The sequence below is a fragment of the Cyanistes caeruleus genome, chromosome 12 (assembly GCF_971803275.1).
Source record: "Cyanistes caeruleus chromosome 12, bCyaCae1.hap1.1, whole genome shotgun sequence".
Lineage (NCBI taxonomy): Eukaryota > Metazoa > Chordata > Aves > Passeriformes > Paridae > Cyanistes > Cyanistes caeruleus.
This window is the reverse complement of record NC_141712.1, coordinates 20,911,130-20,931,696: the sequence shown is the minus strand read 5'-3', so window position 1 is coordinate 20,931,696 and position 20,567 is coordinate 20,911,130. Positions and strand designations below refer to the sequence as shown.

At 66.0% G+C, this 20,567-nt stretch overlaps 4 protein-coding genes across 10 annotated transcripts; 2 read left to right on the top strand and 2 right to left on the bottom strand.

The window, feature by feature from the left end:
* Window positions 1–671: 671 nt before the first annotated feature.
* Window positions 672–3,948, top strand: LOC111942999 (B-cadherin-like). 3 transcript variants are annotated; one of them, XM_086848051.1, is made up of 9 exons: window positions 674–1,048; window positions 1,187–1,306; window positions 1,392–1,547; window positions 1,621–1,765; window positions 1,841–2,016; window positions 2,085–2,174; window positions 3,169–3,311; window positions 3,522–3,657; window positions 3,791–3,948. In XM_086848051.1, the coding sequence occupies exons 1-9, from the start codon at window positions 713–715 to the stop codon at window positions 3,878–3,880; spliced, it is 1,392 nt and encodes a 463-aa protein (XP_086704177.1). In that variant the 5' UTR covers window positions 674–712; the 3' UTR covers window positions 3,881–3,948. The 3 variants fall into 3 exon arrangements, with proteins under 3 accessions (XP_086704176.1, XP_086704177.1, XP_086704178.1); XM_086848050.1 differs by having other exon boundaries at window positions 672–1,306; XM_086848052.1 differs by lacking the exons at window positions 674–1,048; window positions 1,187–1,306; window positions 1,392–1,547; ... (1 more) ...; window positions 1,841–2,016; window positions 2,085–2,174 and adding an exon at window positions 2,213–2,654.
* Window positions 3,949–3,951: 3 nt separating this feature from the next.
* Window positions 3,952–10,730, bottom strand: DRC4 (dynein regulatory complex subunit 4). 2 transcript variants are annotated; one of them, XM_086848057.1, is made up of 11 exons: window positions 10,632–10,730; window positions 10,083–10,175; window positions 8,920–9,117; window positions 8,563–8,769; window positions 8,197–8,251; window positions 7,569–7,774; window positions 7,212–7,379; window positions 6,820–6,906; window positions 5,666–5,875; window positions 4,557–4,622; window positions 3,952–4,319 (listed from the first exon to the last, which is right to left on the bottom strand). In XM_086848057.1, the coding sequence occupies exons 1-11, from the start codon at window positions 10,632–10,634 to the stop codon at window positions 4,170–4,172; spliced, it is 1,443 nt and encodes a 480-aa protein (XP_086704183.1). In that variant the 5' UTR covers window positions 10,635–10,730; the 3' UTR covers window positions 3,952–4,169. The 2 variants fall into 2 exon arrangements, with proteins under 2 accessions (XP_086704183.1, XP_086704182.1); XM_086848056.1 differs by lacking the exon at window positions 10,083–10,175 and having other exon boundaries at window positions 10,632–10,727.
* A 1,548-nt stretch (window positions 10,731–12,278) lies between these two features.
* Window positions 12,279–14,261, top strand: DBNDD1 (dysbindin domain containing 1). 2 transcript variants are annotated; one of them, XM_086848075.1, is made up of 4 exons: window positions 12,279–12,406; window positions 13,307–13,453; window positions 13,789–13,929; window positions 14,017–14,261. In XM_086848075.1, the coding sequence occupies exons 1-4, from the start codon at window positions 12,358–12,360 to the stop codon at window positions 14,175–14,177; spliced, it is 498 nt and encodes a 165-aa protein (XP_086704201.1). In that variant the 5' UTR covers window positions 12,279–12,357; the 3' UTR covers window positions 14,178–14,261. The 2 variants fall into 2 exon arrangements, with proteins under 2 accessions (XP_086704201.1, XP_086704200.1); XM_086848074.1 differs by having other exon boundaries at window positions 13,789–14,261.
* A 587-nt stretch (window positions 14,262–14,848) lies between these two features.
* On the bottom strand, window positions 14,849–20,193 carry DEF8 (differentially expressed in FDCP 8 homolog). 3 transcript variants are annotated; one of them, XM_086848059.1, is made up of 12 exons: window positions 20,156–20,193; window positions 19,031–19,146; window positions 18,825–18,907; window positions 18,594–18,743; window positions 18,238–18,379; window positions 18,001–18,165; window positions 17,404–17,531; window positions 16,898–17,011; window positions 16,233–16,313; window positions 15,791–15,931; window positions 15,583–15,692; window positions 14,849–15,504 (listed from the first exon to the last, which is right to left on the bottom strand). In XM_086848059.1, the coding sequence occupies exons 2-12, from the start codon at window positions 19,134–19,136 to the stop codon at window positions 15,402–15,404; spliced, it is 1,323 nt and encodes a 440-aa protein (XP_086704185.1). In that variant the 5' UTR covers window positions 19,137–19,146; window positions 20,156–20,193; the 3' UTR covers window positions 14,849–15,401. The 3 variants fall into 3 exon arrangements, with proteins under 3 accessions (XP_086704185.1, XP_086704184.1, XP_086704186.1); XM_086848058.1 differs by lacking the exon at window positions 20,156–20,193 and adding an exon at window positions 20,016–20,113; XM_086848060.1 differs by lacking the exon at window positions 20,156–20,193 and adding an exon at window positions 19,882–19,980.
* Between the last annotated feature and the right edge of the window lie 374 nt (window positions 20,194–20,567).

The window sequence follows — 20,567 nt, the reverse complement described above, 5'->3', positions numbered from 1 at the left end:
CCCCGGGACCCTCCAACCGGGAGTTTACCCCCTACAACACCCTCGGCAATCCCCGTTACACCGCGGTACCGCTCTGGAAGCCTCCGGCAACCCCCGATACAACACCCCGATACCACACGGGCAGCGCCGGTATTCCCCTGGAGCCCTACGGCAATCCCCAGTACCCCACGTAACCTCCCGGGTACCCACCCGCCAAGATCCAGGCGCATCCCGGTACCACTGGGGCACCGCCCGGTACCGGAACCTTCAATACTCTCGGGGCACCCCTCTGAAATCCTGCTGTCAATCCACAGCACCTCCCGGGAACCCTGGGGCACCGCCGGTAAACTCTTGGAATGCCGTGGCAACCTTCGGCAACCCGCGATACCCCCCGTTAACCCCCGGGCACCCCGTCGGGCACCTCCCCGGTCTGTAGCCATCGGGATCGCCTTTGGAAGCCCCTGGCACTCCCCGGTAGGGCCCGGCAATCCTCGGGCACCGGCCGAGGCACCCCCGGTCTCTCAGTGCCGCCCCCGGTGCCCCCGGCCCCGGAGCGCAGCCCCGTGGGCACGGCCGGACATCCCGGTATCTCCAGGCACCTTCGTGGTCCCGCCGTTCCTCCCTCCCGGTGTTCCCGTGACCCCGGCACCTCCCCCCATCGCCCCCGCAGGAACAGCCCCCCTTCCCCCTTCCTCCGTGCCACCCCCGGGTGCCTCCTCCCCCTTTGCTGCCTATGGGAGCGCTGGAACTCTGGTGGGGGGACCTGTGTGTGCCCCCCAGCCCCGCTGGAGCGGGGGTTCCCGTGGCCACTGAGGGACAGCTCCGGGGGGTTCCTGGACTCCATCGTCCCGCCCAGCCTGGAGCAGCATCTCGTGTGCTGGGTCCCCCCATCCGGCGCCCGCAGACCCGCCGGGGCTGGCAGCTCTGGAAAGCCGGTTCTGCTTTCCTGGCCAAGGTCACTGACGCAACAGGGAAAGTTCCCAGCTGGCACCTGGGGGGAACAGCCAGTGCAGCTGCAGCCATGGCACTCTGCACCTTCACCCTCCTCCTCCTCCTCCTCCTCCTGCAGGTGGGACCATCGCAGTGGGGCCGCGGCTGTTGCATGGCCACCCCCACCCCAGCCCCCCGAGGTTCTGGGCAGAGCCGTGTCCCTCCGTGTCCCTCCGTGTCCCTCTGTGGCCCTACAGCCCTGCTCTCCATCCCACAGGACAAGCTGACCTTCCCGGAGCATGGACACTGCCTCCAGCGGCAGAAGAGGGACTGGATCATCCCCCCCATCAACTGCCCCGAGAATGATCAGGGACCCTTCCCCAAGAAGCTGGTGCAGGTACGTGTCCCCATGGACTGGGTCACAGGGGGGTCCCCAGAGCACTGGGACACCTCTCACCCTCCCCTTCCTGCCTCGCTGCCAGATCAAATCCAGCAAGGACAAGGAGACCAAGGTTTTCTACAGCATCACGGGGCAGGGAGCAGACACCATCCCCGTGGGTGTCTTCATCATCGAGCGGGAGACGGGGTGGCTGGAGGTGACAAAACCCCTGGACCGGGAGGACAAGGATAAATATGTGGTGAGTGAGGGGAGCCTGTGGCAGGATGGGGACGGTCCTGGGGACGGCACACACGCTGACTGTGCCCTTGCAGCTCTACTCCCATGCTGTGTCAGCCAACGGGCAGTCCGTGGAAGACCCCATGGAGATCATCATCACCGTCACTGACCAGAACGACAACCGGCCCGTCTTCACCCAGGCAGTTTTCCAGGGCTCTGTGCTGGAGGGAGCTAAGCCAGGTGGGACCACTGCCACCACCTGGCAGGCAGCACTGGAGGGATGTGTGACAGGTCACCAATAACCACCTGCTCCAGGCACGTCGGTTCTGCAGGTGCTGGCCACCGACGCAGACGACGCCGTGAACACCAACAATGGCGTTGTGAGATATTCCATCCTGAGCCAGGTGCCAGAGAAGCCCCAGCCCGGGATGTTCACCATCGACAGCAGCTCTGGGCTGGTCTCTGTAGCCAGGCTGGGGCTGGTGGCAGAGGTGAGTCCCGGACTCAGCCCCCACCGAGCTCATCCCCCACTTGTGGGTGACAGAGCCTCTTGCCACAGGTTGTCCCTGAATACACACTGGAGATCCAGGCTGCCGACCAGGAGGGGATGGGGCTGCGAGCCACCGCCACGGCCCGCATCACGGTGCAGGTGAGACGTTGAGCCCCCCGGTGCCCCGGCAGTGCAGAAGGGCAGGGCGAGGCTGTGGTGGAGCCGGTGCTGGCTCCTGACAGCCCCACGCGCCCGGCTGCCGCAGCACCGATGTGCTCCAGGTGCTTTCCATGGTGGGAGGCGAGACCGGGATGGCAGCTGTGCTGTGGCTCCTCCTGGCCCAGTGCCCCAGCTTCCCACCGGGCTCTGGGCCACCAGCCTCGGGGCCACGGCGCTGCCGGAGCGTGGGTGCCAGCGGGGCTCCTGGGCACAGCTCCCAGCGGGAAGCCGCCCGTGCGGCTCGGCCCAGCCGGGGAGGAGCACCCGGTTCTGCGGGAGCCCCGTGCCAGGATAGCGGCATCCAGCCGCGCCAGCTCCACCGGGAGAGCCGTGGCGCCACGGGAGGCCGGGCTGGGGATGGCGTTTTGTGCAGGGTCATCGGCCACAGGTCCCTGGCCGAGCGGGACAGAGGACAGGCAGGTAAGCTCGCCGGGGTGCCTCTGTGGCACCCCCACGTCATCTGGTGCTGGTGTCAGGCTGCCAGTGGGAGCTGCTCCGGCTCCAGGGAGGCTGCCTGGTCCTGCCGGCTGCTGGGACACAGCCCCGAACTGTGCTCCCACCCCAGCACGGGAACTGCAGGAGGGGAAGGGGCCTGGCTGCCCCCAGCAGCGCTGACCTTGATGCCAGCTGCAGAGAGCTGGGCAGGGTCAGTGTCCGCCGGAACGTGACAGCGTGGGCAGGGATGGGGCTGCTGGGGTGGGGCTGCTTCCTCGTCGGGTCCAGGCTGGCTGCTGGGCTGTGCTGAGGCCCACCAGGACAGGCAGGTGAGCAGGGAGCTGCTGGGGCTGAGCACCATGGCATGGGAAGAACGTGGGTTTCCATATCCCAGCTCTGGGGAAGAGCGAGGTGCAGGGGCTTGGCTGCAGCCCAGTCAAGGAGAAGGCAGATGGTGCTGCCAGGACAGGTCCAAGCCCTGCTTCTCCCTCTGCCACAGGCTGACAGCATGTCTGAGGTGGGAAACGGCACCCTGACCACCCATGTGCTGAACACGGCCACGGGGCTGCCGGCAGCCGGCCTTGCTGTCCGGCTGGCCCAGCTGCAGGAGCCGGGGCCGCAGTGGACGGAGCTGGCACAGAGGTAGGAGAGCTGATGGCACCGGAATGGGGCAGGGACACTGCTGCCAGTGCTCTGTGAGCTTGGCCAAAGGCTCCTGGCACAACTGGGGGTTGCTTGCAGGGCTGGTGCTTGGGGGTACGGCCAGGGCAGGTTCTGAGGGTACAGTGGGACAGGTTCTGGGGGTGGGGCTGTGTTTTGGGGTGCAGCAGGACTGGCTTGGTCTGGTTTCAGGTACACGGATGCGGACGGGCGCTGTCAGCCCCTCCTGGCACCGGGACAGGCCAGGTCTGGCACTTACAAGCTGCACTTTGAGACAGCCGAGTACTGGCGGGGTCTGGGGTACACCAGCTTCTACCCCTTCGTGGAGGTATGGAGTGTGGGGAGACTGGGAGCGGTGACACAGAAAGCCTGGGGGCTGGGGCCAGGCTCAAGGGGCTGCACTCCCCAGGGCCTCACTACAGGAGGGGGATTCCCACTGCTGTCTCCTCACTCTCCCTCAGGTTGTCTTCATCATCACCGACCCGGCACAGAAGCTCCATGTCCCGCTCCTGATCAGCCCCTACTCCTACACAACCTACCGGGGCAGTTAGAGGGGCTCTGCCTTCCCCTGGGGACACAGGAATGGTGCCACTGATGCCATTAAAAACTCCACACAGCACTGTTTTGTCTCAAAAAATCGCCTTCCTCTTCTGGAGGGACAGAAGGAGCCCCGGGGCAGCCTAGTGGGGTGGGTGGGATGCCTGGAGCCCTCCAACTGTGGTCCCCCTTGGGAGGAGAGGTTCCTAAAACTGCTCACTGGGGTCTGTTTAAAGGCATGGAGCAGGAAATGGGCACAGCCCCACTACCAGAGTGCCAGTAGGACCCTCAGTGCTGCTGGCATCAGGTGGGCACTGCAACGAGTCCAGCAGGGCCCTGCCCCAGTTCCTGCCCTGGGAAGGGGAAGGACAGTGGCTGGAAACCCAAGTTGTCCAGGGGGATGCCAAAGGCTGTCAGCTTTGCCTCGAAGGTCTGCAGCATGTCGTTGTGTGCCTGAGAGGAAAGGGTCCCTGTCAGCCCCTCTGTCAGCAGAGGAGAGCTCCCTGCACCCCCCGCCTCATTTCCAACCCCCGAGCCATGGAATCACAGAATCCTTTGGGTTGGAAATGCCTCTAAGATGACCGAGTCCAACTGTTCCCCCAGCAGTGCCAAGGCCAGCACTAACCCACATCCCCAAGTACCACATCCACACAGCTCTTAAACCTCTCCAGGATCCCTCCCCACCCTTACCTTGCAGACTCGGGCCAGCTGAAGCTGCAGGTCCTGGATGGTGGCATTCTTGGAATTGAGCACGTCCTGCAAGGGGAGATTGGGATGAGGCTGCGCTGCCCAGCCCTGGGGACACGATGGCCGGGTGTGGTGTGGCAGAGGACAGGCGAGCAGAGCAGCACGGCCTGGCAGATGGCCACCACCCTGCCCCCTCTGAGTGGCACTGCCAGGGACAGCCAGCCCCGGGCAGGGACAGGGAGCTCCCGGAGGAACAGCACAGCCATCCCGGTCTGCCCTGCTGCGTGGGGAGTGCTGGCAGCACCTGCTCCAGCAGCACCACCCTGCTGCCGCGGCACCACGGGAATTACGGGGAGCCAGGCTCCCCGAGGCAGCTGAGAGGAGGAATTCAGGGACCCCAGCAGCTGCAGGAGAGCCCGACGCCAGTGATGCCATCCCAGGAATGTGTTTTCCTTCCACCTGCTGGGAGGTGACACATCCACTGCCTGTCCCACAGGCCTGGTACGAATCCCAGAGCATCCCAGAGCTTCCCCGACTCCCCCTGCAGCAGGGACCAGGGTGGGGACATGCAGGAGGGCACCAGGTGGTGGAGCCCTCGTTCCCTGTGTCTGTGCCCAACCCGCAGCAAGCACTGCTCCCTGGCTCCAGCTGCGGCAGGCTGCAGGAATGTGGGTCTCCAGGCTCTCTGCAGAGGTATTTTTAGCACGGCAGACACCGCAGAGCCCCAGGATCCTGTCTGCACTGTCCCCATGGCCAGGCGAGGCTCACCAGGTGTGACCCCCCCCCCTGCACAGAGCCCCTGGGTGCCACTGGACCTGCTGGCAGCTGGCTGTGTGGCAGCACAGGGTGCTGGCAGTGCCATGGAGCCTGTGGCCATGCTCCTCCAAACAGGCCCCACCTGAGGGACAGACCAGTGCCAAACTGCCACCCACACACTCCACTCTCCAGGCAGAGCCGGGTGCCCCGTGGCACCACACGTGGCCCTGGGAGCACTGGGAACAAGTGCTGTGCCACCTACAGCCAAGGAGGATGGGGACTGGTGTGTTCCAGGGCAGCAGGCACCCCACAGTGTGCTCTGCCCCCCAAATCCAGCCCTCGCCGGGCCCCAGTACCTCCAGCTTGTGTGAGACCAAGGAGAGAGCGCTGGGGTCGAGGTTGGAGACTGCAACGACCTCGCTGAGCTCCACCTCCTTCTGCTCCAGGAGGCTGAGGAGTCCCTGCAACTTCCTCTCCAAGAGCAGGTTCTTGAACCCCGTTCTTTGTTGCACCTCGTTAATGGCTTTGGTGAACTTCTGATAGAGCTCGTCTCGCTCCTCCTGGACCTGCTCCGGGAGACAGCACAGTGTCACAGCACCCTCGGGACACAGGGGACACAGGGGCCTGCACAAGGCTGGCTGGGCTCTGTGTAATGGTGTGGAGCACAAACAGGGCAGAAAACTGGTCCAGCAGCTCAGCCTGGCCATTCCCCACGGCACCTGCAGCCCACAGGGAAGGCAGGTGCTGCAGCACAGCTTCCCCCCCTCCATTCTTCCCTCGCTCTCTCCTTCCCTCCATGGCGCAGCACCTGCGCTTCTCCCTCCTCCCCCTCCTCCCCTCCAGGCATGGAATGCCCCAACGGGCTCCCTGCAGCACTAATTCAGACCCCAGAGAGGGCCCCCGGCACATGGGGGTCTGTCATCCCCACAGCTGGCAGCAGTCCCTGGCTCACAGCTAGTTAATAACTGTCCTAATTAGGACAGTCTCTCCTCCAAAGCCTATTTCTGAACGCTCCGAATCTGGCGCTGTCTTAATGATGGATTGTTAATGAGGCCTCGGATCAATGTTCATAATCCTGGGGATTTCTACGAATTGCAAATGAGCTCTCTCCTGCCTCAAAAGATTTATCTGGGTTAGTGGGGGGGAGCACTCGCTCTGCAGGGCTCTTCCTGAGCACCCCAGAACAACGAGAGGGAGCGAGCCTGGAACGCCTGGCAGAGGAGGGGCCCGTGGCAATGCCCCTATCCCGGCTCTGCCCCGTGCAGCCCGGGGGCCTCGCTGGAGCGTGCATGACTGCTTAGCAAAGGACAAGGCCAGGCCTGTCTGCTGACCGTGGGAGAGGCTGGAGCTGGGAGCAGCTTTGCTGGGAGCAGCGGTTATCACCCGACTCTGGATTAGCTTTGGAAAGCCCTGGGCTAAGCACGGGCTCTGCTAAGCCCCACGCCCTATCCTCTGCAGAGGGTTTGGAGAAGGTTTGGAGAGAGTGCCAAGCCCTGCCTGCAGGTCCCACCTTACTGAACCGCTGCTCCAGCACCTCGTGTTCCCACTGAAGGTCCTTCAGTTCCTTCTGCGTGATTTTCAGATGGGCTTTGGAGTTCTGTGAACAGGAAGGGAACGTTAAAGAGGACAGGATTGTCTGGGAAGTGTTGGAGATGTGTTCTGGGAAGGGAGGAGAGTGAGCAGCAGGGAGAAAGCCAGGCAGCACCCACACCAACCCCCCCTTCAGTGGGGTTGGTCTCCCTTCCAGTCTCTCTTTGGATCCCCATGTGAGATCCCACAAAAGCACAGTAAGCAGAACAGGCAGGACTTGCTTTGCCCAGCAATCACAGCACATCAAGTGGCAGAGGTCAGTGTTTTTTCCTCCAGGAATGAGCCCATGAAAGGACAGGGCTGGCCACTCACCATCAGGGCCTCCTTGTCCCTGTAATAGTGAACCAACTTCTTTTGCAGCTCAGCCACCAGCTCCTGGGCCTCCTGCAGCGGCTCTGTCAGCCCCTTGTTCTGGCGCAGCACATCTGCCTTCTCTTTTTCCAAGACAGCCTCCTTCTTCTTCAGGTCTTCCACCTGCTCCTGTTCTTGGGAACACAAGTCCTGGCTCCTGGGAGCTGCCCAGCTCCTCAGAGTCCCCCACACCCTTGGGACACCCTCCCCACTCATATGCCGGTGCACAGGCCAGTGGCAGCACCCACATTGACACCAGAGAACTGCCAGATCCAGATGACACCCCGGCAGGAACAGTGACACAGGGATGGGCAATACCTTCAGGAGGCTGATGAGTGTCAGGTTTTTGGCAGTGATATCGTTGTAGTAGTTCTTGATGGCACCAAAAGCCCCCTCATGGTTCCCCATCAGCTCGCTGATCTGGGTGTTCTTCCTCTCCTCCAGCTCGTGGATCTCCGTCTTCCTCCGCAGGTCCATCTCATCCCGCAGTGCCTGCATCTTCCTGGTGTACTTGGCCTCCATCTCTGGGGGGAAAATTGTCACAGCTGGGGAAAAACTGGCTGAAACTGGGGAGGAAAGGTGATCAGAATGGGGAAGGGAGAAAAAACCACCCATAACTGAGGGAATACTCGCCAAAACTGTGTGGGTTGAGAACCGCTGAAATTGGAGGGAAAACCAGCCAGAACTGGAGGGCAAACTAGACAGATCCAGGGACGAAAACCAGCTGGGACTTGTGGGGAAAACTGGCCAGAACCTCGGGTGGGGGAGATCAGCCAGAAGTGGGGTGGGAAGGTGACCAGAACCAGGAAGAAAAAATGGCCACAACTGAGAAAGGAAAAATGGCCAGAACTGAGGAGAACCTGCCCCCATATGCTCAAGGTGCTGCTTGGGAACCAGAAACAGCTCTCCCTGTCATGCTCCTGTGGGATCTGCCTCATGCCCTGACCTTTGGTCTGCATCTCAAAGTCGCTGCGTAGCCGGGCCATCTCCTCCTCGTGTTTCTGTAGGAAGAAACTCAGTGTGGGAAGAAACAACCAAATCCCAAGTCAGCCCAGCCCCAGGGATTCCCTCCTGCTCTTTGGGAAAGGATTCTTATGCCATGCTGATGCAAACGGTGGCTTGTAGGTTCTCCAGCTGCTCTCACAGCTCCCCACTGTGGGAGAGGGGTCACCCAGGAATCTCTTCTCCTCATTCCTGCACCAGAAATCCCATCCCACCCCACAGAGAGCGACAAGGAGGCAAGATCCCACTCCTGCTCCCACCCTGGGGATAAGGCACCTCACAGGTGGCTCCAGCCCAGCCAGGGACGTACCAGGCAGAGGTTTGTAATGGCTGCCTCGTTGGCCAACTCCTGCTCCTTCAGCCTTATGTTCAAGGCGCGCTTCTCTTTCCACAGCTCCTGCTCCTGGTCCCAGTGATCCTTCTGGGCCCGCTTCAGGGACAGGACTTCCCCTGCCTTCAGCTCCGTCAGGTTCTCCTGCTGCTCATGCAACAGGTGCTTCACCTTCTGCTTGTACACCTGAGGAGAAACAGAGACCGGGTGAGGGGCTCAGCAGGATCACCCGGAACTGGGATGCTGGTGAAACATTCCTGGATTTCATCCTGCCCAGCTCCTACCCCTCGCCTCCTCAGAGCTGCCCAAGGCTCACCTGGAGCCCTTCAGCCCCACCTTGATCTCCAGTTGGTGCCGCTCCTCCGCCTCCTCCATCTCCCGGTCGCGGTTCCGCAGCTCTGCCTTCTTCTCCTCCAGCTCCCGGCGCGTGATTTCCCAGTAGCTCTGGATCCTGTTACACTCCAGCTGGAAGGAGTTCCGCTCCTGCCGCTCCCGGTCCAGCTCCTCCCGGAGACGCACCATGTGCTCCAGCAGCTGTGAAGCCAGGAGGAAGGGACAGGTAAGGGGGAAGGGAGGTCTTTGGAGACTCCACATCCCAAACACAGTAGGATGTGGTGGTTGTCACCGGTGTGGAGCTGTGGAGGTTCCTGACTGAACCCAGCAGCTTCTGGAAAAGGAGTCCCAAACCTCACCTGACTGCCCGCAGCCTGGGATGGGGTTCTGGCTCGCAGTGTCCAGTAACACCATTCTCAGGTGCTCAGATACTTCTGGTCCATGGAATTGTTTGGGTTGGAAAAGCCTCTAAGATCACACTGAACTGTTCCTCCAGCACTGCCAACCCCTAACCCGTGTCCCCAAGTGCTACATCCACATGACTCTTAAATCCCTCCAGGGACGGGGACTACAACACTGCCCTAGGCAGCCTGTCCACGGCTGGACAACCCTTTCCAGGAAGAAAATTCCCAATATCCAACTTGAACCTTCCTCAGCACAGCTTGAGTCCGTTCCCTCTCCTCCTGTCTCCTTTCCTTGGGAGCAGAACCCAGCCCATCCCAGCTGTCCTCTCCTATCAGGGAGTTGTGCAGAGCTAGAAGGTTCCCCCTTGAGCCTCCTTTTCTCCAGGCTGAGCCCCTTTCCAGCTCCCTCAGCCCCTCCTGGTGCTCTGGACCCTTCCCCAGCTTCATTCCCTCCTCTGGGCTGGAGCTCCTCAGGGTCTTTCTTGTCGCAGGGGACCCAAGATTCCATGTGTGGCCTGAGCAGTGCCCAGAACACAGGGCTGGAGAGCAGAGGGTGGGATGAGGAGGCTGCTCCTTCCAGGAACAAGAACCCCCCTCCCCAGCCCCAGCCAGGCGTCAGTGACACAAACCCCGGCTGCTTGTCCCTGTCACCCTCTGCACCTGTTGTCCCCAGAGCTGGGGCCAGGCGCCACGCAGGGTCCCCAGAGCTGTTCTGACATGTCCCTACGCCTCCTCCCCAGGGCTGGCCCGGGGACCTCTCACCTGCTCCTTGCTCATGTCCTCCGGGGCCAAGGCATCCACCATCGCCGGGCCTTTGCCCCCCTTCCCTTTGCCCCCTGCCTTCTTTTTGGGTGCCTGAGGACAGAAAGCCAAGCACGGGAGGTGAATGGGTGAGGAGCGCTGCTCAGGGTCCCCGTGCCGGCCCCGGAGCATCCCTGCTCTCACGGCAGGGACACGGCGACAACGGCGACACGGAGCCGGGAGCCCCGGGAGCGGGCGGGGAGAGGCTCATGCGCTGCCATTGCAGACTCGGTTCCGTGGTGAACCCCAGGTACAAAACGTCTGTACCCAAAATAACGCCTGAGAAGCATCGCCGCGGTGCTGGGAACGGCGCCGAGGGGCTCCGTACCCTCCCCGGGAGCGGGCCGGGACAGGACGGGGATCCTAGAAATCGGGCCGCGGGGCTCCACCGCTCTCCCCTGCCCGCACACCCCGGCTGCAGGACACCCTTCAGCAGCCGCCCCAGTTCTCCCCCCGACCCAGGTTCTCCTCCTGATCCCGATCCCGGCCCGGGCCCGGTTCCGCTCTCACCATGGCGGCGGCCGGCGTCTCCGGGCAACGGACGGCAGATCCCGCGAGACGACGGCGAAATCTCGCGAGAGCTACACTGCGGGAGACACGCTCCCTAACAACGCCACGCTCCGCCCTGGCAACGGGGGCGGGGCCAGCGAGATGGGCGGGAACGGGGCGGGGACCGGGAGGGGACGGGGCGGGGACCGGGAGGGGACACCGGGGAGAAGCGGGGGGACATCGCGGGGACCGGGCGGGGAGGAAGCGGCGGGGGGCAGTGTGAGGGAACGGGGAGACTGGGGGAACCGGGTTGTTCGGCGGCGGAACGAGTTCGGGAGGACTGAAGGGACAAACCCGGGGGTCCCGCTGTGCCCGGCACAGGCTGCTCCCACCCCCGCGACCCCCGCTGTGACCCGGGCTGTCCCCACAGCTGGGGTCCCCCGGTCCCCGCGTGCCCCTCGGCTCCTCCCGGTCCCCTCCTCGCCCTCTCTTGTCCTCCCGGTGCCTCCCGCCCCTCGGCTCCGCCCATCCCGGTGTCCCCGCCCCCGGTGTCCCCGCCCCCGCCGCGGCGGGCAGGACCGTGCGGGCTGCGGGCTGGCACCGGGCCCGCCCAGCACCGGACCGGCACCGGACCGGCACCGGCACCGGCATCAGCCCCGAGCCCGGCCCATGGCGGCTCCGGCAGCCGTGGCCGCCGCAGGTGAGGGCGGGGGGGCAGAGCGGGCAGGCACGGACCGGCACGCCCATCACCGTGGAACCGGGCCGGGCCCCGCGGGGCGGACAAGGAGATGTAGGGCGGGGGTGCAGCGGGAAGAGGAGCGGGGGGGGCGCATTGGGGTGCAGAGGGGGGCGTGGGGCCGTGCTGGGGGTGCCCGGCTGCAGGGGGAGGGGGATGTGGGGGCGGGGGCTGGACATCGCGGGGGGGTCTGTACAGGGAGAGTCGGGGATGGAGGGAGAGAGCGGTGGGGTACCCAGAGAATGTGGGGGGCCACGGGGGTGTCCTCGGGGGTCTGAGGGAGCACCGGAATGCCCTGGGGACTTGGGTGGCGGCAGTGGGATGCTCGCAGGAGGGGGGGTGCAGTGGGGTGACATGGGGAGGCAGTGGGGTGGCTGGGTGGTCAGCCTGAGCAGGGCAGTGCCCTGGGGATTTGGGATTGAGACGGGGTGCCCAGGGAATGTGGGGGTACGGTGGGGTGCTCGGGGGTGTAGAGGAGCGGTAGGGTGCTCACAGGACACGGAGGAACACTGGGGTGCCCAGGGGATGTGGGGAGCAGTGGGGTCCCTTGCAGACATCCCGCACAGCTGTGCCAGTGCCGGCGTGCGGAGGGGCTTGGGGACAGCGAGGTGGCCGTGCTGGTGCGGCTGAGGGGGGTCCGGTGTTCTGGGGGGGCTGCACCTGGCGACAGAGGCGGTTCCAGGGCCCCCCTGCATGCCCGTCCGTCCCTCGTGTGGCCCGCACACCGCCGTGCCACAGCCGCCAGTACGGGGCAGCCCCGGCCGTGACCCCGGGGGAACGGCGGGACACCGGGCCCTTGAGGGGACAGTGCCACCGGGGCGGGTCGCGGGTGCCCTGGGGTGCCGGTACCGGCGGCTGCCCGGCTCTGCGGTTGCCGTGAGTCAGCACACGTCGTGCGGGAGAGATCCCTGATCCGGCCCCGCTCCCGCCAGGCAGCCGGTGAGCCCAGGCCGGAGCGGGCGGTGTGGCTGGGGACACTGCTGGTGACACGGCCGGCGGCACGGCGGGACCATGCAGGCGGAGGCCAGAGGGGAATTCTGCAGCCGGGACCAGCGCCCTGGTGTGTGGGGGCGTGGTGCGGGCAGGGGGTGGCACGGCCCGGTGTCACCCACCGGGGCTGGGCACCGAGCGGGGCGAGGCGGCGGGAGCGGGCAAGAGCGGGCAGCCCCCGTGTCCGCCCCACGGGGATCTTCTCTGCTCTGGAGCGGGATGAGAACCTCGTGTCCCGGCCCGAGGGAACCCCGGCGGGGTCAGGATGTGGCAGAGTCAGTGTCGGGGCAGAGGGCTGGTGTCCCACTGGTGTCCTGCCGATGTCCTGCAGCTCCACGTGCCGGCAGCAGGAGCACCCCGTAACATCCCTTTCCCCATGGGGTTGGAGGTCTCTGTCCCTGCCCCGCTGTCACCATCCCGGTGGGAGGGAGGCGATGCCCACCCCTGTGCGGTGTCACCCGGTAACTCAGCGGTGGCACGGCTTGGTGGCGGCGCGTGGTGCCAGGACCTCGTGGGGACAGGGTGCCGCGTCCCCCCGTGCTGCCCTGGGCACGCAGGGCCTCCTGCCACCCTCAGCTCCCGCTCAGCCCCGAGACACGGCTGTGCCCCCTCTGTGTGCCACAGCCACGGGCTCTACCACCACCGTGTGCCATGACCTGTGCCATGACCGTGGCCGTGTGCCACGGCCGCCTGGTCCCTCCGGCTCTTCCCGGGGACAGTCCCCGCACAATGCGCCCTTGTCCGGGCCCCGGCACAGGCTGCGCTTTGTCTCGCCGACACAAAGGGGCTGCGCGGGGAGGGGGGCGGGGGCTGCCAGCTTCCAACACGAGGGTCTCGGGCAGCTCTGCCCGTTCCCCCGGTCATCCCCGGGGGTCCTGCTGTCCCCGGCCCCTTAGCTGGGCACCCCGGGAGTGCTGGGGGGCCCCGGGAGGAGCTGCCCTCACTGAAGCAGAAGGTGCTGATGTGGCAGAGCTTGGCAAGGAGCCACTGGTCCCGGAGCGCCCTGCAGGGACCCCGACCCACGGGCCGGCCCAGGAGACCCCCCGAGTCCCCGCGGAGGAGCAGGGTGGCATCCCCATCCCCAGCGCCGGCCTGCTGCAGGTCACCGAGCGCCGACGTGAGTGAGGCCCTGAGCTGGGCTCCCTGCCTGCCTACAGCATCACCTGCCTGTCCCCGGCACCTCTGGGTCTGCTCTGGGCTTTCCTGCCTGTCCCCCAGAGTCTCCTGCCAGCCCTTGGGTCTCCTGCCTGTCCCCGGTATTCTGCCATCCTCTGGGTTCTCCTTCCTGTCCCTGGGGTCCCCTGACACCCCTAGGGTCCCCTGCTAGCCCCCAGCCAGTCATACCCCCCCAAAGCCCCTCATACCCCCTGCTCCCTGGGCCACAAGCAGCAGACCCCCGCCTCCCCCACTGGGGACAGCGGTGGGTCCCCAGCCTCCCCCCGGTGCCCGCAGAGCCCCTGAGCAGCGTGTCTTCGCTGGAGGTGCACTTCGACCTGCTGGACCTGACGGAGTTGACGGATATGTCGGACCAGGAGCTTGCCGAGGTCTTCGCCGACTCCGACGAGGAGAACGTGGCCGGAGAGACGGCCGGCGGTGAGCGGGGGTCCGGGGCCGCCGCTCCCGGTCTGTCGGCCCGTCCCGGTGCGTCGCTGACCGGCCACCCGCCGGTGCGTCCCGCAGGGCTGCAGCCGCCGGCGGTGCCGCGGGCCGGGTACCTGCGCTCGCCCTCCTGGACCCGCGCGCGGGAGCAGGGCCGGGACAAGAAGCACCTGAGTGACCCCGAGCTGCCGCCGGGACCCCCGGACGCCTTCCTGCCCGCCGAGCGTCCGCGGGAGCCGTAGGGACAAAACCCGCCGGGGGACACCGGGACAGGCCGGTGCTGCTCCCGTCGGTACCGATGGAGCCCGTCCCCGGGCGCAGGACTCCCGTTAGCCCGCCCGGAGGGCAGAGGCGGCCCCAGCCCCGCGGCGGGGCCCTACCGGGGCTGTCCTCAGCCGGTGGCCCGCGGCCCCGGGGGAAAACCGGGCCGGCCCCGCCGGCCCCCGGGAGCGGCACGGCCTCGGTTGCCGGGAGCGGCGGGTGGGGCAGGACGGGACGGGTCGCACGGCTCAGCGCGGTCGATGCCGGTGCCCGCCCGGTTCTGATGTAGCAGTGCTGTGATCCGGTAAAACCGACCGACCGATCCACCGCCGGCCTCTGCCCGTCTGCGCCGCCGCGCGGGGGAGCGGGAGGAGCTGGGGGCACGGAACACCTCGGGAGCAGCGGGAACGGGGGTGCCCGGCCGGTACCGGGGCAGCGTGGCCGCGGCCGCTCTCGGTGGGCGAGAGACCGGCGGTGGCTGCGGCACATCCCCCGCAGCTCAATTCTATCCCGCGGACCGGCCCGGTGCCGCTGTTCGTCCCCCGCAGCCCCAGATCGGCGGGAGCTCCCGGGCTGCCACCCCCGGGCATTCGCACATCCTGCCCGTGGCCCCGGTGCCCGCCGCCGCCGCCCGAAGCAGGGACACGAGTGCTGGGTTGCGCAAAGAGGCTCGTTAATGCTACAGGAAACACCGGGGAGAAGCGGCTCCACACCGCACCCGGTCCAGCCCGGGGAACATCCCGCAACATCCCCCGCGGGGTTCGGCCCCGGTAACGGTGGTGGGGAGGGACCAGAGTCCAGTGCTGGGTGTGGGAGGGACTCGGTGCCATCCCGGTGCCAGGGCTGAGCCCTCCCGACAGCAGCAGCGACTCCAGGACAGCGCAGCACCAGCCCCGGCCTGCGCCCCATCCCTGCCCGCACCCGGCTCCCGGCAGGGACGGCAGGAGCCGCTGTGGGGCCTTAACCGGGTCCCAGTTAACCCGATCCTGGCCCCTCCGGGGAGGCTCTCCATGCTCCCGGGAATGGCTGGGGTCCAGCAGTGATTGCCTCCCAGCAGTGCTGCTATTTCCATGAGCAGAGGATCCCAGAGCCAGGGCCACCCCAGTCCCCAAACCACCACTGGGTTGATTGTGTCCATCCCAGGGCCCTGTGGTGGGTGGGGGACAGTCTTGGGCCTGAGACCCCACCGTGGGGCCAAACCCCCCTCAGGGCTCTGCCTCCGTGCCGGAGTCCTGGTACAAGGATTGCTTCCGCAGGCTCAGCCGGGTGCACCGGGGGCAGGTGGTGGAGTTGTCGTAGTAGCAGTCCCTGGAGGTGGAGTGGGACAGTGTTGGGTCACCCCCTGGCACCCCCATGTCCCCACATCCCGCCCCCGCGTGTCGGCACCTGTGGAAGACGGCGGAGCAGTCGGCGCAGACCGAGGTGTGGCTGTCGAAGGGGAAGAGCACGTCGCCCTCCCGGCACAGCTCGCAGACAAAGCCCTTGGCCTGGCATCGCTGGGGGAGCAGGCGGGAGGAGACAATGGTGACCCTTCCAGCCCTCCACTGACCCCACGGGGGTCTCCCCACGGCTCTGCCCCGCACCGTGGGCTCACCTCGCAGTCCAGCTTGATGTGCTTGGCAAAGAGCGTGTGGATCTCGGTGAGGGAGCAGCCCAGGCGCCCGGCCTCGATGTCGATCAGGTCCTGCAGCGAGTACATCTCATCGTTCTCCACAAAGTGCTGCCGGTCCTGCAGCTGTGGGCAAACGGGGCACTGTGACCGTCACTGCCGTGTGCCCGCCATCGCCGTGTGCCCGCCATCGCCGTGTGACCGCCATCGCTGTGTGACTGTCACCACCGTGTGCCCGCCACCGCCGTGTGCCCGTCACCGCCGTGTGACCGTCACCGCCGTGTGACCGTCACCGCCGTGTGCCCGCCATCGCCGTGTGACCGTCACTGCCGTGTGACCACCATCGCTGTGTGCCCGCCACCGCCGTGTGACCGTCACTGCCGTGTGACCACCACTGCCACGCCTGGCCCTGGCCCCCAGGCCTGACCTGCAGCAGCAGCCGCGCCTCCATTGCCTCCTTGCAGGTGATGAAGTAGGGCTTCATCAGCAGGATGTCCTGGCGCAGCTTCTGCAGGGACAGGATGGGATGGGGTGGGAATGGGAGTGCGTGTAGGGGCAGGGATGGGACAGGAAAAAGGGCAGTGACAGGGGCAGGATGGGGACAGGGGCAAGGATGAGATGGAGACAGTGTGAGAACGGGACAGGATGGGGATGGGGACAGGGACAGGAATGGCATGGGGTGGGAATGGGATGGGATGGAATACAGACAGGAATGGGGACAGGAATGGGAGTAGGAATGAGGACAGGGATGAAATGGGAATGGGGCAGGAATGGGAACAGGAATGGGGACAGAGATGGGGACAGGAATAGGACCATAGGGCAAACAGCAATGGCAGGGTCAGGATGAGGATGGCGACAGGGATGGGGTTGTTAATGGGATGGAGACAGAAGCGTGACAAGAAAAAGACCAGATGGGTCACGTTCATTTCTGTTGCAGTCTGGGCACCCTCTGTCCCAAACCCCCCACCTCACTTGCTTCCTCTCTGTGGGACCCAGTGGGTGCCACTGGGGTCTCCCCACCTCCTGCTCACCCCACAGCCCCTCTGTGGTGTCCCCTGCCCTTGTGGGGTCCTCCCCAGACCCAGCACTCACCCGGATCTCCACCAGCTCCTCCACGTAGTTGAAGAGCAGTGGGTTGATCTCCCGCAGCTTCAGCACCGGCCGTGACACCATCAGTGCCAGGTACCTCATGCTGCAGCGCGACACCTGCCAGGGCCACCGTCACCCCCCGCACCTGCCAGCCCTGCCGCCACCCACGGAGCCCTGCCAGGGACCTGTCACAGGGACACGGCCCTGGGGACACGGCCCTGGAGACACGGCTTCCCCTCAAGTGATCTCCACCCAGTGATCCCCATAACCAGGGACATGGCCCCCATGAACAGGGATGTGGTTCCCCAAGTGACATCTACACAAGGCCGTGGTCCCCAAGGACATGCAAGATCAGGGATGGGATCCCCCAGGTGACCCCACCAAGGGACGTGCTCCCCAGGGACCCCCAGGACCAAGCGCATGACCCCCCAGGTGGCCTCTACCCAGGGCCACTGTCCCGAGGGACTTTGGTGACACCCCAGGGTGTCCCCACCCCATGCCAGGGGCACCTTGCGGGGCTCGAAGTCCCAGTTGTGGATGGCACGGGCGGGCACCACGGCCAGGTCGTTCCAGTGGCAGCTGGAGCAGTAGTAGAGGCCGGTGTAGTCGCACTGCCGGGCCTCGCTGGGCACCCCCCCTGTGGTGGCACAGGGCTGGCATGGGGCTGGCACCGGCACACCCCTGCTCTCTGCTCACCCCACACCCTGTGTGTGCCCCCAGGACACCCAGAAACACCTGGGGACATGGCAGGGCCCCAATGTCACCTTCCTCAGATCCCCGTAACTCCCAGCCCCCAAAGCCCAAAGCTTCAGCTCCTACCAGCCCCACACACCTCCCAGCCCACAGCCCCTCAGCCCCAGGCAGCTCCTCCAGCCTCACAAAGCCCCCCTCTCAGTCCCACAGAGCTTCATGGAGCCCCCAGCCCTACACCCCCCAACCCCACAGAGCTCCCAGCTCATCCCAGCTCCACATCACCCAACCCCACAGAGCCCCACAGGCCTCCCAGCCCCAGAGCCCCCAGCTCCCCCCAGCTCCCCCCAGCTCCCTCCAGCTCCCCCCCGCTCTCCCCAGCTCCCCCCAGCCCCCCAGCAGCAGCAGGGGCTCACGGAGGGAGATGGGGGCCCGGCACTCAGCACAGCGATAGTCCTGGCTGTCCAGCCCGCTCTCGGGGCAGATGCTGAGCTGGTACTCGGCCTGGTGGCTCACCTGGGCCCGCACGCACGGCCGGCTCACCAGCGGCAGGCACTTGCTGTGGCACCGGTAGTAGCAGCCTGGGGGGCACAGGTGGGTGTCAGTGAGGGGATGGGGGAAGCAGGGATGTGGAGGGGGTGTCCCAGACCCACCTGTGCAGGTGTACCAGGTCTGGATGAGCCCCCAGATGATGGTGCTGCACTTGTCGCACATCTGCTTGACGCTCTTACTCTTCTCCTTGTAGAAACGATGCTCCAGGACCACCCGGATGTTGGGCTCATCCTCACCAGGGTCCTGGTGGAAAGGATGAGGGTCAGAGAAGTAAAGAACCATGGAATAGCTTGGGTTGTACCTTAAAGCTCATCCCATTCCACCTCCAGGGACACCTTCCACTATCCCACTGCTCCAAAGCTTGTCCAGCCTGGCCTTGGACACTGCCAGGGATGGGTGTCAGCATGGAGCCCCAGCCATAGAGACCCCCTTGCCCCAGCTCCAGCCTCAGCCCCACCTTCAGCTCCTGCAGCTTGAGGCGGAGGTGGATGAGCCGCACCACGGCGTCCTTCTGCCGCTCCGAGTGCTCGGGCAGCGCCAGGATCACCCGCTTGCACTCCTCAATGGCCCGGCGCAGCTGCGGCACGTCCGACGCCAGGATCAGCCCCTGCCGCCACCACCAGAGGAGGAGGAGGGTGAGCTGAGTCCCCCACATCCCCCCCATCCTCACAACACCCGCCCCACTCACCACGGGGCGGGAGAAGTGGTCCTCGGCCAGCCCCAGGTCCAGGGCGCCCTCGGGGTCCCCTGGGGTGGGATCCGGCTGCTGGGCTACAAAGTGGGGTCTCATGGGGGGCTGAAACCACCCCCAGAATAGGGGTACCAGGGAGGGGCTGGGCCTGGCTGCCCACCCCAGTGTGGGACAGGGAGTGGGGTGGGGGAATCAGCACCCACCTGGGGCAGGGGATTCTCCGTCGGGGCGCTCCAGCTGCTCAGGGGTCTTGTTGAAGGGGTTCAGGTGGGCCTGGCGGAAGCGGGCCAGCCGCTCATCTGACGCCATTGCCACCGTCCTGCCGGGGAATGGACACTGCCTCAGTCACCCCAGCGCTGGCACTGGCACCCTGGCACCCACACCCCAGCGCTGGCACCGTCACCAGCACCCTGGCACAGCACTTGCAGTGTATCAGCAGCACCCACACCCTGGCACCGGCACCATCACCCCATCACAGGCACCAATAGCACCTCAGCAGCACCGACACTGCCACCAACACCCTGTCATGGCACTGACACTCCAGCACTGGCACTGATGGCCCGGCAGCAGCAGCAGCGACATGCCAGCACCAGCAGCACTGTCACCAACACCTCGTTACCAGCACTGACACCCCGGCACCGACACCTGCTCACTGTCACCGACACCTTGGCACAGCCACAGAAACCCCAGCGCCGGCACAAACACCGACACACGGACACAAACACAGACACAAGGACACAAACACAGACACACGGACACCGACACACGGACACAAACACCGACACACGGACACAAACACCGACACACGGACACAAACACCGACACACGGACACTGACACACAGACACACGGACACCGACACACGGACACCAACACCGACACACGGACACAAACACCGACACACGGACATAAACACAGACACACGGACACCGACACACGGACATAAACACAGACACACGAACACTGACACCTACACACCGTCACCGGCATTCTGTCATAAGCACCAACACCCCAGCACCGTCCCCGTCCCCGACACCCCGGTCCTAGCGCCGTACCCCGTCTCCGTTCCCGTCCCGGTCCCCGTCTCCGTTCCCGTCCCCGCGGACAGACGCGTCTCTCCGCCTCCCACGCCCGTGCCCCCGCCCTGCCCCACCGCCAACGCCCGCTTCGGCCCACGGTCACCACCTACCGGCACCGTCCACCCATCCCGGCCCCCCGAGGGCGCCACTGTCCCCTCGCTGTCCCCTCGCTGTCCCCTCGCTGTCCCCTCGCAGCCCCCGCGGCCCCTCCCGCGCGCCCGCCAGGGGGCAGCGCCCCCGCCCCGCTCACCGCCGCGCGCGGCCGCCAGGCCCCGCCCCCTGCCAGGCCCCGCCCCCGCCGCCCCCGCCCCGCCCCGCAAGGCCCCGCCCCGCCCCGCCCCTCGCGCCCTGCGTGCTGCTGCCCCCTGGCGGCCGGCAGACCGCGCTGCGGCCGGGCGGGGCCGCTCCGCGACATCCGCACTGTCCCCACCCCTACAGCCCCCGGTGCCATCGCACTGTCCCCACCCCTACAGCCCCCGGTGCCATCGCACTGTCCCCACCCCTACAGACCCCACCCTACAGCCTTTATCGTCAGTGTCCCCATCCCCACAGCCCCCAGCCCCACCGTCCCCTCTCCTATAGCTCCTTGCTCCTATAGCCCACAGCCCTGCCGGCCAATGGCCTCCAAGGCCAGGGGACTCAGATCCAGGAGTGTCCTGGCT

What these genes read in the sequence shown, in the direction of transcription:
- LOC111942999 (XM_086848050.1), top strand. Translation starts at nt 713, where the DNA reads ATGGGAGCGCTGGAACTCTGGTGGGGGGACCTGTGTGTGCCCCCCAGC. An exon ending in AGGACAAGGATAAATATGTG is followed by an intron (nt 1,548 to 1,620) that starts GTGAGTGAGGGG and finishes GTGCCCTTGCAG; the next exon opens with CTCTACTCCCATGCTGTGTC. An exon ending in GCTTCTACCCCTTCGTGGAG is followed by an intron (nt 3,658 to 3,790) that starts GTATGGAGTGTG and finishes ACTCTCCCTCAG; the next exon opens with GTTGTCTTCATCATCACCGA.
- DRC4 (XM_086848057.1), bottom strand. An exon ending in CCATTACAAACCTCTGCCTG is followed by an intron (nt 8,252 to 8,562) that starts GTACGTCCCTGG and finishes TTCTTCCTACAG; the next exon opens with AAACACGAGGAGGAGATGGC. An exon ending in TGGTCTCACACAAGCTGGAG is followed by an intron (nt 4,623 to 5,665) that starts GTACTGGGGCCC and finishes CTCCCCTTGCAG; the next exon opens with GACGTGCTCAATTCCAAGAA.
- DBNDD1 (XM_086848074.1), top strand. Translation starts at nt 12,358, where the DNA reads ATGCAGGCGGAGGCCAGAGGGGAATTCTGCAGCCGGGACCAGCGCCCT. An exon ending in CAGCCGGGACCAGCGCCCTG is followed by an intron (nt 12,407 to 13,306) that starts GTGTGTGGGGGC and finishes CTGATGTGGCAG; the next exon opens with AGCTTGGCAAGGAGCCACTG. An exon ending in GCAGGTCACCGAGCGCCGAC is followed by an intron (nt 13,454 to 13,788) that starts GTGAGTGAGGCC and finishes CGGTGCCCGCAG; the next exon opens with AGCCCCTGAGCAGCGTGTCT.
- DEF8 (XM_086848058.1), bottom strand. An exon ending in ACATCAAGCTGGACTGCGAG is followed by an intron (nt 15,693 to 15,790) that starts GTGAGCCCACGG and finishes CTGCTCCCCCAG; the next exon opens with CGATGCCAGGCCAAGGGCTT. An exon ending in TGCTCCGCCGTCTTCCACAG is followed by an intron (nt 15,505 to 15,582) that starts GTGCCGACACGC and finishes CTCCACCTCCAG; the next exon opens with GGACTGCTACTACGACAACT.